Source organism: Myotis lucifugus, unplaced genomic scaffold (genome assembly GCF_000147115.1).
Source record: "Myotis lucifugus unplaced genomic scaffold, Myoluc2.0 scaffold_143, whole genome shotgun sequence".
Classification (NCBI taxonomy): Eukaryota; Metazoa; Chordata; class Mammalia; order Chiroptera; family Vespertilionidae; genus Myotis; species Myotis lucifugus.
This window is the reverse complement of record NW_005871191.1, coordinates 2,251,179-2,271,197: the sequence shown is the minus strand read 5'-3', so window position 1 is coordinate 2,271,197 and position 20,019 is coordinate 2,251,179. Positions and strand designations below refer to the sequence as shown.

The window sequence follows — 20,019 nt, the reverse complement described above, 5'->3', positions numbered from 1 at the left end:
CAGGGCACAAGCCTGGGTTGCAGGTTTGATCCCAGTTGGGGCAGGTACAGGAGGTACTGATCAATGTTTCTCTCTCACATCAGTGTTTTTTTGTTGTTGTTTCTCTCTCTCTCTCTCTCTCTCTCTCTCTCTCTCTCTCTCTCTTCCTCACTCTGAAGCAATCAATTAAAAACACACACAAAAACATATCCTTGGGTGAGGATAAAAAACAACAACAATAGTGAAACGCTCTACTGAAGGATGACTTTACTTTTCCTGAGCAATCATGAGTGGATGCTTAAATTATTTACTCATTCTTCTTTCCTGTTCGTTTTTAGACATTTGCATCGCTTTTACAGTATTGACCTTCAGTGGTCCTCAACCTAAACAGTCAGGGGGTTCATGGCTATTGTGTTTGTCCTTCTTTCTGAAAATCTCTGGGTTTGGTGCAAACCAAGGAAAATAAATGAGAGTAACTGATGGAAAATTACTGAAACCAAAAAGATGCAATAGAAGTGAAAGCTCAGGAGATGAAGGAGGTTATAGAAATACCACCGACAGCAATCAAATTCCACTGCAACATGTTAGCGAATTCTCTCTGGGGGAACTTACTTCCGTTTCCTGCCTCTAATATCCTTTCTCCTCTATCACCAAGTGCCTAAATAGTTAGCATGTAAGGCTACAGAGAACACTGAACCAGGAGGCGGAACTTGTCTGCGGGGCTCTCCACCTTGAGCAGTTTCTTTCACAGCCTCTTTTCATCATGTTTGAAGGGAGCGTCTGAATCCCAAAGCGCCCAGCTCACTGTGGGAGTGTGAGGATCAAACAAAATACGGCACCTGACAGCACATTGGACATGGTGCCATGCTGCACCTGCCCAAGGGGTCATTCTTGCTGCCAAGCCTACAGCATTTCACAGCAAAAACACACCTTAAGAGCTCATGGTCTGAGTTTGATTGGGAAGCCGGAACATTCTCTAGAAATTGCAGGGGGTAGGTTGGCATCTCCACTTGGTTTCATTGCAGGTTGGTGAGGGAGGAGCAAGTGAAGCTTGACTGAGCTGAGTGAGTAGCTTCCTGCAGACCTGGTGCTGGGTGTGTCCCCCCCAAAAAAATTATGTAGTTTCTCCGTGTAGTTAGCATAGGGCTTCCCCCAGAGAGATGTTTGTTTCTAAGTCTGTTTCCCTCAATAGGCTGTGAGGTTCTCAAAGAAAGAGTCCATGTACTCATGTACGCTTACCTAAGATTCCACAGAAGGCACCATGAAGAGGTAGTATTGCATAACAGGAAAAGGAGTATTTCATATTAGTAACCCTGCACTTGAATCTCAGCTCTTTCATGGACTGTCCTGTGGCCTTGGGAGAGTGACATGGGTTCTTGGTTTTCTTAACTGTAAAATGGGGAGAATAAGTGGTACTTCTTAGGGCTGCCATGGAGACTGAATCATAGTGCCTGGGCACTTAATAGACATCGAAGAAATGTTCATTCTCTTATTTATGTTTCATCATCTAGAAAAGTTTATGTGCACATGTGAGGTGATAAATATCTGAGAGAGAGAGAGAGAGAGAGAGAGAGAGAGAGAGAGAGAGAGAGAGAGAATATGTGCCTTCCAAGTATGTCTAGCAGTTTGGAATCACTACTTTAAACACAACTGTTGAACTGATTCATGGTGTATGTTATTAAGTATTTTTCTACCAAGTAGAGGACCTTAGGTAAATCACCTCTTACATTGAGCTTCACATTTTCTATGTGTAAAAGGATGGTAATAGGATTCAACATTTGCCAACAGAGGCTCAAGTTCAAAGAAAATACGTTTCATGTGTCCTGCCCTGTGTTGGCCTTACTGGTATTTAAAATAATAATAGTAATAAAACCAACCATATAATCAGAATTAGCCAGTGAACCCTCAACTGCATGAAGGAGTGGTCTTTGCTGGGATTCCAACATGGCCTGGGGTGGGGACATTTCCTGCAGCTAAGTACTAGCTGCTCCCCATGGCAGGGCATGTTCTTCGCCCAGTTTACTGAAGCCTGAGCTATATCATCCACTAGACTGCCTGCTTGGAGCCTCTAATCCTTGGAGTGTATGACCTTGAGTATGGTAGCATATAAAAATTCCATTCCTCTGTTCCTCTATGATTCAATGCTTTCTAATCACATAGAATTTAGACTTTCTTAGTTATCATAGGCATTACAATGGCTAAATCACACAATTCAAAGGAGCTATTGTTTCTTTATAAGCACTAAGAAAGGACATAAGGCACATAACCACAGGCAACAGTAACATTCTCTAATTCATTTCAAAGTGATCCTCACCCCATGTCATCTACGCTCTTGGTAGCCTGTCTTCTCAGATGCCTAAGAGCTTTCTCGATTTGAGTGGTTGTTTGTTCAAAGGGAACTTGTTTATACACCTTGTTTCCTCTTGTAGTTACTTGGTCCTGGCTCTGGGCTCCTCAAGTTACCAAGATTCCAAGGTTGACTCATGGGGCCACTCCTGTCTCTGGGTCGCATGTGAGCGGCATCAGTCATTTCAGACATTTTCAAACCAAAGGCATCTAGGATGCTGAGGAGCTATGGCCAGACAAACCAGCCTGCATGCCTTTGGGAATCTTAAACCCAGGGCCTTCTGTCTAAGAGTGCGCTTCACTTTTCTCTTTTGATTTTTTTCCCCCCAACTCACAGAAGAGAGGAAAAAAGATAATTTTCTTTCTTTCTTTCTTTCAAAAAAAAAAAAATCACAGAACTTTGTGAATGTGACAAAAAAAGCTTTTATTTTTTTCCAAAAGAACTTTTTCATTATAATTGTTGCTTGTCTGCCATTACGCAACATGAAATAATTTTTCTCTCAGTGTAATCAGATGGTGACAGAAATATGGTAACGGTTTCTAAAGGACTTATTTAAATTCTCCATTTCTCACTGGGGGTTGAAGCTCTCCGTTTTATTTGTAGGTAAATTATCGTATTTATTGTGTCTGCATAAATACCTCCATTAAAAATAATGCAGGCTTTTGAAATACTCAAAGTAAAAAAAATAAAAGTGGACCTGTCTTAAAGGGATAGGTTTAACATTCTGCAAGAATAAATTTAAAACAAACTTGCATTCCTCCTTTTCAGCAGGAAAACAAAACATTGTTCAAGACGGCTTCATCACTGTCTTAATCAAGGATTAATGTTCCCAGGGTTCAATAGGATGGCATGAGAGGGAAAAGTAAAGCTTAGCCAGTTCAGTACCCTGAACACATCAGGCCACAGGGATCAACTTTGTTAAGAGTGACAGTGTGACCTATTGAAAGGTAGACTAACCTACTGATGATTTGGAATCAGAGAAAAACAAGTTTCAATCTACCATGCTGTGTACCAGATGGAAATGATTTGCTCTCTTAGGACAGGGTGCCTTATCTGAAATATAGGGATAAGAATATCCTGCTAGTTAGAATTGCTTTTGGTCGCAAGGAACAGGAAACTCAAGTGATTGTGAGTTACTTATAAAATCCTAAATTATCTCATGATAAAAAATCTGGTGGCAGTGTTTAGTAGCGCACTGTTATTAGAAGGCCAGTTTGTGTGTCTGTGATTTGATTGGATTTCCCCCATGGTACCAAGTTGGCTGCACCTCCAGTCATCCAGCCTTCCATCCAGCTTGCTAAACAGCAGGAGTATGTCAGGAATTCTGTCATTCCTGACTTTGCCTGGTGGAAGACTTTTATAATAAGGATCATTTGTAAGTACTAGAGAAGCACAGTGTAGTAACATTGCAGAATCTTAGGATTTTCAGGCTGGGGGTGAATATGATCTATATCAGTGTTTTAAAATCATCAAGGTTCCTAGAGATGAAACTGTACTTGATCTATGCCACAGAAACATTCAGTTGCTCCATGGTCACTCCAAGTAGGTGTGTCTTGAGATTCACTTGGTCACCAAAGAGTGCTCTGTAGAGTACGGGATGAAAAATACAGATCTAATTTAACCTTTGCTTATTATAAAAATTATATAATTAAAATATAAAGTTGGAAAGTGACATCCCCAAGCTGAATTCGCTATTGAGTGCCAGAATAGCTGGTGTTACTTTAATTAAATTTTTTGAGTAATTGGTTTTGGGAACAGTAGCCAAATATTTCTATGGGTTGGAGGGGACAGTGGCTGAAAGGACAGCCTGGAGATACTGTACTCATTCAGGTTTCAGAAAAAGTGAAACGAGCAGGGTGTGGGCAACAGATCTAGAGAATGGATGTTAAAGATAGAATTTCCAGTGTATTTTCCTTCCCTTCCTCTGTCTTTTCTTCATCCCTCAAATTACTTTGTGCCCTCCAAGTCCCAGGTCCTGTTTTGTTCTCATATCACCTCATCGAGCTTAAATTCTAGAGAGGGGAAGAAGACACAGATATGATATGCATGTAAGATGTAAAGTATGTTAGGTGTCAGTGCATGCAAAGAGGATAAATACAGAAAAAGGATGGGGGATTTTTGAGCTGAAGTGGGTAGGTATGTGGCAATTTTAGACATGGTGGCCAGGGCAAGGACTTGCAGAGAAGATGGATAGGCAAGTAAAGACTTTGAAGTTGAGACATAAAGCCATGGGAATATCTGAGAGAACATTCTAAGATGGAACAGCATATGCAAACAACACATGCCAAGATATGCCTGATATGCCTGGGGAGTAGCTAGAAAGTCAGTGTAGTGTCCTGGGTAAGGCGAAGAAACAATGTTTGATGAATTCAAAGAGATAAGAGCAGGCAGATCAGGTAAGATGTAAGCCATTATAGAAACTTTAACCTTTAATGCATTGATTGTGAGGAAGGAGAGCTAGGGAAGAGTGCTGGGGAGGAACATTAGTTTGATATATAGAAAGATATACAGAGTGGGGCAAGATTAGGTGTGCAGTTGTTTGTATGGAAAATAACACAATAATTAATAAATAGCACAAGAGTAAACTCTATGTTTTGCATACTCACAACTGTAAGCCTACTTTTGCCCCACCCTGTATGTTTGGGCAGAAGGAGTTTGAAATGAAGAGGCCTCTGAGATTAGCGAATTCTTAGGTGATACAAGTTTGTATACAAACTTATGTTAGAGGTCAGTTTAGAGATGTTTATCATTGAGCCTGCAGACTAGAGAAAAGAGTTGAAGTGCAAATAAATGGGTCCTCTATGGAAGGATTTGGCAATGCTGTGTTTAGAAAATAGACAGACAAAAAAGCAAGACTTTAGAGATAACACGAAAAGGGCAACACCAAGAAGAGACTGATTCTCTCGTGCCAAGTCAGTAAAGAAAGAGATGTACAAAAGGCAGACAGTCCTATAACCAATGCCATTGCCACTGTTATTCATAACAAGCACCTTTCAGCTTAATGGGCCAAGACTAGTGGCTAATCAGGACTTATAAAGAAGACACAGTAATAACGATATCACCATATACTTTGTGTAGCTGTCAATTGACTTCCAGAGCTTCTTCATACCTTATCAAGAGTTTCCTTTGTGAAACAGACAAAACATGCTTTTTTTAAAAAAAATTGCAACTTGGCTAATGAAGAAATCAAGGTTCAAAGAGGCCACTTAAACCTTATAGCAGCCATTGAGCTGGTCAGTAGCAGATGGAGGCATAAGCCCACAGCCCATGTCTCCCGTCCTAGGGCATTAGAGCTTAGAGAGGACTGGAGTATGCTGTAGCACAATCCTTCCATTTTATATGTAGGGAATTGAAGCCCCAACACTTGGACTGTCTTGACATGGACATAGAAACTAGAGAATGTTCATTTTCGCATACCTAATGATTTCCTGCCTTGCTTTGTAGAGTGGCTCTACATTGATCTCATTCAATCCCTAAAATAACACTATGAGCTAGGGAATAGCGTCCTCATTGAAGAGCGGCAGAAAGTGAAGCTGAAAAAAGATAAATCACTTGCTCAGAGTCAACCCGCCAGGAAGGAACAGAGCCAGGACTCAAACTCAACCGTAGCTGACTCCAAAGTGTGGTCTTGTTTGCATGTTGTTATCTGGCCCTTGACTTAAGTATAATAGTCAGTGATTGGTGTGGAGCCTCTTTTCTTGTTTGCTTGTTTTCCTTTCAGAGATTGCTTGTTTGTATCTGTGTGAGTTCTGACCAAAGCACAGTCTTTCCCCTGAATATGGAAAGGAGTCTATCCAAACAGAAAATGCTGGCAGTAGCAATAAGGCACCCCAAACTGTGTCCTGGCCCAGTAAAACAGAAATGTATTCTTGCTCGTATAAATAGCATAAATAGTCCATGACAGGGCCCGGTCTGCCCTGCAGTCTTGCAGGAAGCCAGGCAGACAGAGACGCTGCCATTTTTAACAAGTGGCTTCAAGGTTCCCTGCACCTTAGCCCCCGTGGGCAGATGGAAACAGCACAGAGGCTCATAGGAGTGTTTTTTTTTGTGAGCCATGCTGGAATTACATTATTCCTGGCTTACTCACATGGCCTCACCCATCCGCAAAGGAGGTGTGCTCAAGACACAGCCTTGGGAGCCCAGGAAGAGGAGGAGATGGGAAAGCTAGCCTCTTTCTACCACAGAGTTCCTCTCTCTCTCTCTCTCTCTCTCTCTCTCTCTCTCTCTCTCTCTCTCATTTGTTTGTCTTTGTAGTTTCCCACAAACATTCTGATGCATGTTTTGTTGAGTACAATCCTGGCATTCTGCAAATATTCTGCAAATATTCGATAATAATTAGGTTTGTGTTCAGTGTACTTGTGCCCCTTTTGGGAGTAGATAATTCACATTTTAATGGGGGCATATATAATAGATTCATTGATTCTATTCCTGAATGTTTTACAATATTATAATTATCTCAAAATACAAGTGAATGTTTTTTTTGTGTTTTTTTTTTAAATATATTTTATTGATTTTTTACAGAGAGGAAGGGAGAGGGATAGAGAGTTAGAAACATCGATGAGAGAGAAACATCGATCAGCTGCCCTCCTGCACACCCCCAACTGGGGATGTGCCCACAACTAAGCTACATGCCCCTGACCAGAATCAAACCTGGGACCTTTCAGTTCGCAGGCCGATGCTCTATCCACTGAGCCAAACCGGTTAGGGCCGTGGTCGGCAAACTGCAGCTCGCGAACCACATGTGGCTCTTTGGCCCCTTGAGTGTGGCTCTTCCTAAGCCTTAGGAGTACCCTAATTAAGTTAATGACAATGTACCTACCTATATAGTTTAAGTTTAAAAAATTTGGCTCTCAAAAGAAATTTCAATCGTTGTACTGTTGATATTTGGCTCTGTTGACTAATGAGTTTGCCGACCACTGGGTTAGGGCGAAGTGAATGTTTTTAAAGATCCAGAAGTCATCTTGCAATCTCTACCAGTTTCCTGGTTACAAGTTAATATGAGTTATTTTTGCCCATCTGCTCATTGTTAGCAGCAATAAAGAGTCCAAAGTGAATATTCTATACAAAAGAAGAAACATAATAGATTTTGCTTAAAAGTCTTCTTTGTTCACAAGTCTGTGAAGTTTATTTTTATTCTCTTCAATCTACAGATGAGAAAACAAAGATTTGAAAAAATCTAAACAATGTATTCCTGTGGTGGTGAGTGGGAAATTTAAGTCATGTTTGTCTCCAAAGCCCATGTTCTCAACCACAGTTATTTTTTTACAGTTCAGGTTGCCCTAATAGACTCTGCGTGTAAGGAGCACAGGAAACTTACCTTTTCATCTCGGTATCACAGGGTGTAATACAATCCTTTATACATGTGTGCTCAATAAGCTTTTGTTGAATGAATGAACGTATCAAAAGTTTTTCTTATGATGCCACCTCCTCATAAATCCTGATAAAATATGTATTTCAAATGCAATGTAAGCCTGTACTTCACTGTGAACCAATTAATATGAAATACAAAAAAATATCTCCTTGGAAATAAGCTTTAAGAAAAACTTGTCTGCTTTTATAAATCTTCAAGTAGCAAATCTGAGAGGGCAGGATATCAGGTAAAGGAAGATGTTCATCCAATTCAAGACACTAGCATTTTGCAAGAATCGAAGGATTTGTTTGCAAATGGCTTTTGGGAACAAATTCACTGTACATTCCAAATAGGATTAAGTGTGTTGCTTAGGGCACATCCTATGAAAAAACCTTGGGTAGTCATCTGTTTTTTGATATTGATAAAAAACTCCAGGTATAGTCAGGATCCTTCCTTGAAGGCAATTATAACTATGTCTTTTTGTTGCCTATTGTGCCTCCTTAAAAATTTCTAAAGATTAGACTTAGAAGCAAGTATTAAATAAAACCACATGGCGTCTTTTAACAGTAAATAACATATAAAGATTAAACTAACCCCGTTATATTTAGTTTTGTGAATTGACATTACATCTTTGTGATTTGAAAACACCAGGAAATCTTGTGGCCCTTTGAGTCTCTGGGATAGCTCTTTTTCATTGTTCCTTTCATTTAGTTCATTGTCATTTATTTTGTCATTCATTCATTCCCACAAACATTTTGGGGGAACCTTCATATTCTTGATACTCACTATCAAGAAATGTCAACCTAAGATGTCTCTTAGGTTTTTGAGAAATGTACATTTGCAAGATGGACACAAACGGAAAATAGGTGTGATATGGAGTAAGATGTGTGCTGACATGGATGTGTGTGTATATAGAGTCCCTGGGAATGGGGGACTGTGTACCTGGAGGAGTTGGGGAAGGTGATATTGGCTGGGATTTGAAGGATGAGTGTGTATATCCCCTCCCTTTGATTGGGTGTTCTTGGGTTTCAGGAATCATGTGTCTATCACCTTTCCAGCCACCATGGTGCAAAAAACATCCTTGGCACCTAGTTCCAGCTCAATTAATATGACTTGAATAAGAGTTATCTTTTGTAAAACTTCCTTTCTTGATGGATCAACTTTCTTTCTTGATAGATGAGTGACAAATGTAGGTCCTGTGTCACTCTGAACCCGGTGTCACCGTTTGTTAGCCCTTTGACCTGGGCTGTAATGTGAGTTTTTATGTTGCCGACACTTGGCACTGAGGGCCCAGAAATGAACACTACAGGTTTCACTCTCAACCCCCCAGCATCTCTTGTTTCCTCTGCCACATTTTCAGGTCTGTGCTGGATTAAACTGAAATTTAAACACAATCCTAGGACTTGGTATAGGAAGGAAACATGGTTATTTTTGTTTGTCCCTTTCCCTTGGGATGGCTGACAACCTGTGTGATGAGCCAGGCTCACTGCAATTTATCAGAAATCCTTGAGAGACAGAGTTGGATTCCACAGCGAACTCACCGAGACCTCGTTCCCAGAGCATCTGTCTTGTTTGTTTGCCTGTGGCAAGTGCCGGCTAGGAGAAATGGATCTCTGAGGACAAAGGCAGTCACAGCCCATTTATAATGTCTAAAGCCCCCACAATGTTGCCAAAAAGCCTTTGAGTGTGTTCTGGATTGGAGTCTGGTGGTTGCTTTTAACCCTGCTGTGACTATGCAGAAGAAACAGGCAGTTTTAGGAGCTTGATGAAAATGTGAATGCCTCTCAAGGAGTCTGGTTGTATGAGGAATGAAATGTTTGGCTTCAGGTATAAACTTTGCACCCACATCAGCAATGCTCAGCCTTGTTACCAGGTGCCAGTGTGCAATGAGCTCTGGCTACGACTCCCAGCGAGTCCCTGGCCATTTAGCTCACAGAGAAGGGACAGCTCCACGCCTATCTCGTGTTCAATGCCACGCAGGGATTGCTTGTCTGGGGGGAAATCATAGATGTGTTCCTGTAATGTTCTTCACTCCCGCTGGGCCACGGAAGCTTCTCCTGCTCTCTCTTATCATTCCATTTTGGGAATAAACTATCTGCACATTTTTTTTTCAACATTTGCACATCATTCGCCACCACTCCTCCTCCTAGGAATTGCCTTTGACATCGAAGCCTAGAGGAATTATTGGTAACATTTTCCAATGATTTTTCCTCCACACGGGGGTGGTTTTGAGTGTGAAAGGGCAGCAGATGTGAACGAGGCCCATCTCCGGCCAGCTAGGACATAGCCTTGTTTTGTTTATTTCAGAAGCTTTGCTTTGGTATCTCCTGGTTCCCCACCACACTCACCATGGCTAGATGGTTGCTACTTAAACACTCTTGGTGATCTAGAAGTGACAGGGTCTGTGGGGATCCAGACTGCCTTCCTAGGAGCTTTGGGAAGAAATGCCTGAGGTAGAATTTGTTGCTGCAGAGAGTATTTTGAGCTGAATGTAGAGACGTTACCTTTGAAAATCAGTCTTCTGGTTATGTGTGTCCCTGGGTAACCCATAATAAAAAATACAGAACTGCCTCCATAGTCTAGGGTCAGCCCTGCCTCTCAGTGAAACATCACCTCCAGTCACTTCTCTGTTTCAGGTTTTGAAGTTTTTAGTGACCCACGGTGTATCCTATAGAACTGAACACCTGTACAATTTTAGAAATGACAAAGTAGATGTTGCAAATTCATTCTGTGGAGACTTATAATACGCGTCCACACACCCTGGCTGCAGTTGCAGAAGGTGCCATAGAAGCCCTGCGTCCTGAGGGCAGACTGATTTTAGAAACCTAAGAGATACTGTATGTCAAAAGACTGCATGGACCCTTCATACCAGGGAAAAGCCATAAAGGAAGAAGAGGGCAGTTGGTGGGAAAAAGCTAAAGCTAAAGTTAAAGCCAGAGCTGCCTGGAATAAAGACTACACTTTTCTCTCTTTTCTTGCCTGAAATGGCATGATGAGAGTGACAGGTTTCAAGCTGCATTTACAGCTCCTCACACAGTTCAGAACTTGTCTAGATAATAGGACCACTGGTGGCTGATTGCCCCGAGCTGACACCTACAGCAGGGAACTGTTGAAAAAGACCGCAAAGAGGGTTTTAATCATGATGTGCTATATCCCAATATTAATTAGATTTCTATTCATATAACACTGCCAAGGTTCAGATATTTCCAGGAGAGCGAGGGGACGATTCCCAGCCAATAGTGGCTGTATTCCAAGAAATAATTACATGGCGGGAATGAACTGACACTTGGCTTCATTATTGACAGCTCCTCTTTCTGCAAAGGTCAGACCCTCCAGCCCAGAGACAGCCTTTGGGCTGGAGAGCCTATGCACGCTCCGGTGTTTGCTGGGCTAAAAATTATGGTCCTTAGCACTGAGCAGACACAGCCCAAGGGACCTTCCTTTGACAGGAATGACTGAGAATGAGCATCTCTGATTGACGGTCATAAATCAAGTCCTCTAGTGAATCAGAAGGTTTAAAATAATTAGAACAGTAGTTTCCAAACCCTGCTCCCCAGAACACCAGTTTCCAAGATATTAAGGAATCCCCCCCCCCAAAGAAAGCTTCCCCAAGCCCAATGTGGTTGGGAAACAGGGCATTTATATTATTCTCCTCTCGAAGCTGTGCCGGGCATGTAAATGTGTTAAGCTTCTAAGACCATACTATAGGAAACATTGGTTTAACACTAGTGAATCCAGAGTTTACTCAACTTATTTGTTCATGAATATGATAAGAAAATCCCAAATAATATCTGGAATTACTACTTTTGAGTTACTGAATCAGAGAAAAGGCCTATGCATGCAGTAACAGAGCTGGGCCAGACATCCTCAGTTTAGTTTTTGGTGTCTCTGAAGCCTGCACAGCACTTGCAGTTGGGACTGTCTCCATGGCCATCAGCTCCCCTTCCTTGGTCCATAAATGAGAAAGCATCTGAAGATGAAGCTTTCAATTTGGATTCTGGAGAAAATGGGATTTGGTTCTTCCTGTAACTTGCATTTTAGGTCATTGAGCAGTTGTAATTGCTTTGTTGACATGAGCATATTTAGGTGTTTGCTGAAGGGTTAGTGCCAAAAGAATTAATGTCCTGGTGGGCTTGTGTTTTTCTCTGAGGCAGATATTGATGAATGTACAGAGGGAATCATTGAGTGCCACCACCATTCCCGCTGCGTTAACCTGCCAGGGTGGTACCACTGTGAGTGCAGAAGCGGTTTCCATGACGATGGGACCTATTCACTGTCCGGGGAGTCCTGTGTTGGTAAGCAGCTTTCAGCCTTGCCCTCCATCCTTCAGGGCCTTTGCAGGAGGGGCAGCCAGCTCTGGTACTCTCTTCAGCTCCTGGTGTTAAAATATGACCGCTCGCTGGTTAAACCCATCTGTTTTCAAACTCACTTCCTTGGCAATTCAGGCATTAGGCCGGGAATTAGGCAGTGTGGGGTTTTCGAATTTTTAAACAGAAACAGGAAGAGTCAAAGGGCAGAGTCTGGGTCTGTATGCTAAGGCATTTAGTTATTTCCAAAAGACATCATGGCGGCCTGTTGGAATGTTTAACTGTTGGAGACACAGCTGTGAGAAAGAAGGAACTGTAGCTGAATTTTGAAAGTTTCTTTTGAATTGGAGCTTTTGTACTGGAAAAGTCACGGTGCCTCTCTGAACCTTCATCTGTAATATGCAAAAATGTGAATAGTAATACTCATGCATGGTTAGGATTAAATTGGGTACTATGTATTTAAAGATGATATGCTTGAATCAATGCACGAACATATAGTGGCATTAACCTTATTATTGTTAATGCCACCACCATCCTTGCAAGGTCCCCTTTAATCACTGTCCTGCTTGCGCTTCTATTAAATGCTGAATGGAGGAAGTTAGCAATGGAGTTCATCACCTTCAGGACCTCACTACTTTCCTGAAATCCAAACAGCTGATAAAAAATGTAATTGTTGATATGAGAGCCTTGGATGGTTCAGTTCTTTTATGTCATGTGGACTCAGCTGATTCTTAAGGCTGATTTGGACAGTCCTAGCAGGCAGGCATTCTGACCATGGGTTCCCAAAGCCAAGGTGGCTGAGTTAGAATTCATTGTCTCTGCTCATTGCATATCTCTTTTTGTAAAGGTCGCTACAGGGATCTACTTGTGTGTGTTTTTAACTTCTCCCCTGAGATTGCCTTAAAGCAAAGATGAATTAGGGGCCAAAAGGCAACAGCATGAATTATCTAGCACAATTTAGAGTTGCTGTTGAGAAGCCTGCAGTGTCCTTGTTAAAGGTGTGGACCCTTGAGCCAGATTCCCCGCAGTCATATTCCAGCTCTGCCTCTTCTAAGTAGGTTATTCTGGGCAAGGTCTTAGCAAGTCTGTACCTCATAAGAGTGTTGTGAGAATTAATTGTATTCATATCTGTTAAATGTTCAATAAACGTTAGTTATTATGATCTTAAATGTTCCTGCATATTCTGCCCCATGCTCTATCCATGATTCTTTATTGTTAATGCAACCACAGGGAGCGGTTTTCATTTATCCTGGGTCTTCATATTCCTGCTTTACATACAGCTCGGAATGTGCAGCTCAGTATACTAGTAAACAGGTGTTCTGTGAATAGGACTAGGTCAAGCTCAAGCAGCTCGTGTACCACCGCACCCCCAGGAAGCATTCTTAGATGTCTTCAGAGGAGTCATCACTCCTCCCCTCTGCTAACTAGAGCTGTTTCTGGCGTGTGTTTCTGCATCTTGACTTATTACACCACCACACAATGTTTGTGCTCTCAGACTATACTGTGAGCATGAAATAGGCTTTTATTCTTCTGTCTCTCCCATGACACCCTTTGGTAGTCGGTGTTCAATAAACGCAAAAAATGCAACCATATCAAGTGCTGGTAAAGAAACACAGTCACAGAAAGGATGACACCTTGCCCCCTGGCCCATCGCTGTTGTCACACAAGTGGAGACTCAAGCCCAGGTCAAGAGTGACTCAGCATCCCAGGTCCCAAGGGCAGTCCCTGCTTATACCTATTGTTCTTATGTAACTATCAATTACATCAGTGTGTTCCCTGTCACTCTCATAAATGTCCCTGATAGGATGACAGATGTCATGTCCCCTCACCTGCTGGTTTCTCTCTGCTCTGCTGAGGGGCATGCCTGGGGCATGGAGGGTGGGGTCAGAAGCTCCTGCATCCCTGGGGGGCACTTTGTTCATCCATGAACTGATCCCTGATCTTCCAGGAAAACCTCACAAACAGGATTCCTTGCCAAGGGAACAGAGTTGTTTTTATTAGTGGCATTTCTAACTTGGGTCATTGTTCATCTGAATCCCCCTTCATTTCCACACTTTTAGAAATATCTTTGTAAATGAGTCTTAATAAGAACAGAAATATGAGCATCATTTAGTGTTTCTTTGGTAGTCCAGGGAACTCTGTTGGTTCAGAATTATTTCTTGGTGAAAGAGGTTTATAAATCAGATCATGTCTCTGTTTTGTTTCCGCCTTCTATTACCTTCCCACAGAATATAAGATAAATTTTCAACTTTTTCACATGGCCTCCAGGGCTAACTCCTGGACTCATGCCCTATGTATGTTAGCCTTTTTATCTTTTCACACCTTGAACATGACACTGAACTCACCCATTTTCAGGACCTTTGCTGTTCTCTGTGTCTGGAACACTCGACTCCTGTCTTATCACATGACTTTGTTCTTCTTTAAATTTAATTCTTGACTACAGTTACACCTTTTCAAGGAGATGGTCCCTTGAAAAAACATTTTGTCTAAAGTAGTCCTTCCCCGGTCAGTTCCATTGTATCGCTCACTCTCCTCCACATCTTCTATACCATTTTCTGTGCTCAAGTTTATTGTGCATATGCCTGTGTGTGATTGTCTTCTGCCACAAACATGCAAATTCCCTGAGGCCAGAGACTTTGTCTGTCCTTCACCACTGCACCTCCAACCACTAGACCACTGTAGGCACACAGTAGTAGGCATTTGAGGCACAAATGATTGAGGAATAGACAATCTAAACCATATCAAGGTCAGGTTTATTTTCTATTTTGTTTAACATAACTCACTTTATAGAGTGTGATACATACACAGGATGTCAAATATCACAAAATCATGTGAGTATTGTCATTCAGAAAAAAATATTCATTGAGAATAACCATTGCATTAGCACAGTCTTTGGGAATATGGGTGTGAAAGAGGTAAGATCTCATTCTTAAGGAATTTATGACCAGAAATATTACGAATTGCAAGAGCATATCTTAATGGCACTGAATGTTATCACATCAGAATAAGCCCTTAATAACATCAGCTACTAATGCTTACATTAAAAAAAAATAGCAACTAAAACAATCTTTAAAAATAGTTTTAAGTGTTTTAGCAATATGTACTCAGCTATGCTTTTCCCCCAGATAATAGCAGGAATGGCATATGGTAGAAACTAAAATGTGGCAAGTTGTAGGCTTTTAGGAGAACAGTGGAATGCACTCCGTGCATTTTTTGTTAGATGAGGATAATAACACCTGCTCTGTTGACTTCATCAGTTACTGTAAGCAGCAAATGTTATGGATGCCATAAAGGACAGCACCACGCAAGGTTTACTCTTTCGTGACTAAAAGTGTTTAAGATTTGCCTGTTTCTCCTAAAGTAGATCACATTATTGAAGAAATGACTAGTCTTAGGCAGACAAATTGGAGTTCTGGAAGATTAAGCAAAGTGTCTCTTTCTCTCTTTTCTCTCTCTCTCTCTCTCTCTCTCTCTCTCTCTCTCTCTCTCTCTCTCATTTTTTCAGTGTATCTTTATAATTCCAGGAAAGAGGGGCACACAAAAATTAGCCAAGTGGTATTTGGAAAAGAGGATGACAGTGACTCATTGTTCCTTAGGGTACAGTGCACTCTGTGTTTGGACACAGTGGTGGGGATCAATGATTCTTATTTTAACAGAAGTGGTGAGAAATTGCTTTTTTATATTGGCACTAGAGGCCCGATGCATGAAATTCATGCAAGGGTGGGCCCTCACAGCCTCCCTGGTTGTTGCCTGGGCCCTTGTAGCAGCCCAGGCTTTGTCCAGAAGATCATCCAGAAGGTTGTTCCACTGTTCGGTTTGCATATCACACCTTTATTATTATAGATAATTATCTGGGTCATTTGGCAATGAAAACTGATATATAGTTAACAGTGGCATGTATAAAGCGCAGGATTTTTACATATTTTAAAAATAAATTCCAACTCCCTCGGATGTCAATCTGCCTCCACAATCTTTCTTATGTGCATGAATCTTTTGTTCTCCTCTGCACCCCCTCATTCTCTATGTGGATCATCAAGCCTACTCAAATACATCGCGCACTCTTTCCAAACCCTGTACTCTCTGTTCTATACTCCTTTTCTTGCCTGCTTTTCCCTGACCACCCCTCTATCCCCATTTCCACTTGTCAAATTCCTGATGAGGGCCTTCCCCTAAACTAGTGATGTTCACACCTGCTTTGCAATGGGTTCCACTGAGTAGCTTTTCAAAAATACCTGCAGTGGGACATCACATCTGGGATTCTAGTTCAATTGATCTATTGTAGGATTTAGATGAAGGTCATTGTTTTTGTTAAGTCTCCAAATGATTAGGAAGAATATTCAGCTAATGTAGAGAATCACTGTTGTAGATTTTCTCTAATAATAAAAAAATGCCTCCCTCTTATATATCCCCACAGTTATATGTTTGTACCTCTTTTATGAAACTTACATATCAGGCTTGTCTTTCCCATCAGTTCTCAATAGCCCAGAGTGCAGTTTAGGCCTTTTGCTATCCTTTATAACCTTGTATTGAATTAAATTATATTGGTCATACAATTTGGGCATCAAAGAAGATTGTCAAATCCCAGTAAACCCTATTTTATTGGTCAGTAGCTAGCCTTATGGGACACATCCCCTCTTGGCCTCCTAGTACTGCCTCCTCCACAGAACTGGATTGTGGGAAGCCAGTTCCCAGACACTGGAGCCTGCTCTCTGGTCCCTGTAACCAACTCAGTGAGGATTGTGTGGTCAGAGCAGCTGAGCAACTGGCATCAACATGCACAGCCACATAGACCAGCCAGGAGAGGTTGCAAGGGAATGTGTTCGGAAGATGTCAGTTTTAACGTGTTGCTGTGTCGGGGTTGATTGAAATGGCCTGAGAAGAATTTGGTCCTGCTGTTCCTGCCCAGAGTGTGGTTTTCATAGGAGCGGAGATGAAAACAGCTGGAACCTGGAAATGCTCCCTGGGCTAACCTCACTGAGGAGGTGGGCTGGGGGGCAATGAAGCCTTAGAGGTAACAGTGAAGTATAGTGGAGAGGCAGGTGGTAAGTCCACAAAGGTTCAAATCCCAACTCCACCACATTCTAACTGAGCAGCATTTGGCAAGATATTTAACTTCTCTAAGCCTTCATGTCCTTACCGTAGAATAATTAAAGTAATAGGTGCTGGTGAAATGTTTCCTGCTATAAGTATTCTTTATGCAAATGTCCTGGCAAGTAGTAGGTACTAATAGTCAACATTGAACCCCCCTTCACCTCAGCTCCCTCATCTGTCAAATGAAGACAGGAACAGTAATAGTTATGAGAGCTAACACTGAGAGCTAACTTTGTGCCAGGCACTGCTCTAAGCAATTTACAAAAGTGCCATCCTCATAATTGCTCCAGCAGAATTGAGAGGATTAAATAAGCTAGCATGGGAAGAGCAGGTTCAGCACTTGCATTCTAAGCACCCCATAATGTTAGCCATTCTCAACAACTGAGCCCCCTGTGGTAGGAGCCTGACACTCTGCCAGGGAATTGCATGCATTGTCTACTTGAATTCTCACAACTACCATAGGAAGGAAGCCCCCTTACTATTTCCATTTTAAAGATGAGGAAAGGGCCCAAGGATTAAGATGACTTGTTCCAAATTCCAAAGCCCATAAATGGCACACACAGGCCATAATCTGGGTGTGTTTGATCTCAAAGCTGCTGCTTTTAATATGCTAATGGAAGTAAGATCAGTGATGAACCCACCACTAGAGTTATGTACCCTACTCTACATAGAGCAGCTGGAAGTCAATGAGGTAAGGCAAGGATAGAATGAGAGAAAATGAATGTGGCCCAGATGGAGAGATACTGGATCCAGTCTGGTCTAAGAGCATTGGGGAGTTACTTTATCCACTAAACTCAGGGGCAGGACTTTGGGCTGGGGCAGGATGTCAAGGCAGCAGGTTCTTAACAGTTAATCTGATCTCACCTTAGCCTTGACAACATCACCTGGCTATCCACTGATGCCAGTACCTTCCCTGCACATCGGGTGATATGAATCCAGAGTAGAAAAGGGACAGTGGTCATGAGCACACGTTGCAGATGTAGTCCCATGAGACCCTCTAGGAGCTTTCTGCTCCCCTTCAAGTGCAAGCATACATTACATGCACCTGGAGATGTTAAGCATGTAGGATAAACTGGATATATTCTGGGACTTCTAAGGGAGGGTCAATGTACACTCTCAAGTTCGGTAGTAAACACTTCACAAAATGATACCGGAAAGAGTTCATTGCACTAAACTCAGTCACAAACCCACGGTTCTTGTTCACCCTCAGCCTGTCCAGCTGACACAGCCTGGCCTGTGTGCTATTCTCCACTTGAACTTTGGACCTAAAACTAGACATTCTGGGGACTTATTCTAACAGAACATTAAACCACTATAGAGTCTACTCTGTAGGCCACGCCCAGCCCTGTTTAGTAAATTTCCAATGACAATTTCCCTGTTGTTCAAACACCTTTTGGATGGCAGTCATGCTCAGCCCTGGAGCAGAGGGAACAGGTTTGGCCTTGGAAGCAGTGCTCCGTGTGTGGGGAGCTAGGAGACCTCGGGTCTAGTCCAGGTGACACTAATGTGGGTGATAACAAAGAGGAGGAGAATTAGAACACTATTAAAACAAAACTCTTCATAATCATCATGGTGTTGTTATATGTATTTTATCCATAAAAATAAATCTGCTGTGGTCTTACCACTAATCTAGATGGTATGGAGGATGCAGAGAATTCATCCCTCAGGGAGTGTAAAATGCCAAGTTGGAGACAAAAATCAACATGCACATACTGACCAGTAGCACTCTGATATGATTGTAATTAACTGTGAAACTGTCAACCTTGTAAAATATGTAGGTAATTAGGGAAGAGAGAGAACTAAAGAGCAGTCTTTCCAGACTGCATGGGGATTAGACCTGAAGGATGGGAGGGTTTAGGTATATAATAGTTATAAAAATAAATGTTAATGATAGCTAAGAAAAAACAATTACTTCATGTTCTAGGCACTCTTCTAAGAGTTGTGCACTTTCTAACTCCTTTTATCCTCAGAACAAGGCCACCAGGTGGGAACTGTTATAATATCTGTTTATGGGGCAAAGACAATGAGGCAGGGAAATGTCCAGTATATCAGGCGTGATCATGTAGATTTCTTCTTCCAGAAAATGGTATTCAACATCCTTCCTAAGGACTGTAGACATGTTTACGATTTTTGAAATATTAAGCAACAGGAATATTTCTTTCTTTATTACCTGCTCAGGTCTTGCTGTACCAGTGATAATACAAGAGCCAAACCCTCCGTGTGAGATAGGTAGCCAATGAGGAGAAACATCCGGTGGCACAGCCAGGTGTGAGAGCCGTGTATCTTTCTGTTCCCACAATTGCCTCAGCTGGTTGTTTATTAACTGGAGATAACTTATGAAAGGATTAAATTAAGGTGTAAACAGTGATGATTATTCAGCTAATTGCCTCATTTTCTACTTCATTGTGTTCTTGTACATACACCCTAGTACAAAGTGCTTGATCTCTTTATTTAGTTTAGTGTGTGTGTGTGTGTGTGTGTGTGCAGAGGAATTCAAGTTTTGCCTCATGCCCATGCCTTCTGGGGCCATCCCATAACTGAACAAATGACCTAGATTGATGGCCATCTAAGAGGTCACTTGAGTGCATCAGCATGTTCCCTGGGAAAAGCAGCCTCAAGATGATCAGAGTGTCTAATATTGCTACGGGATGATGTCCAGTCAGCATCATGGGGATCAAAAGCTTATGAGTCAAAAAGACAGGCATACCTGGCAGGCAGGTGAGGAAGCTAGCTCACCTGTGCTCCGCAGCTGAGGTCTGAGTGGTCACTGCCTCCTGTCCCCAGCTGCAGGGAACTAAGAAGCACAGCTCTGCACTGCAGGCCACATATTTTTGAGTGGAGTCTGGCTTCTGCTTGGCAGAGAGAGAGCAACAACAGAGTGATTTTGACTAATTGAAGCCTATTCTTTGCCTTATAGTCGGCATCAGTGGTAAAAGCCCAGCTGG

General features: G+C 42.0%; 1 protein-coding gene across 1 annotated transcript in view; it reads left to right on the top strand.

Annotated features, from left to right (window-relative positions):
* Window positions 1-20,019, top strand: part of NELL1 (neural EGFL like 1) — a 672,205-nt gene that overhangs the window by 617,584 nt on the left and 34,602 nt on the right. Inside the window, exon 16 of the mRNA XM_023758901.1 lies at window positions 11,831-11,971. Coding sequence (XP_023614669.1) covers window positions 11,831-11,971 — 141 coding nt within the window. The remainder of the gene's footprint in view (window positions 1-11,830; window positions 11,972-20,019) is intronic.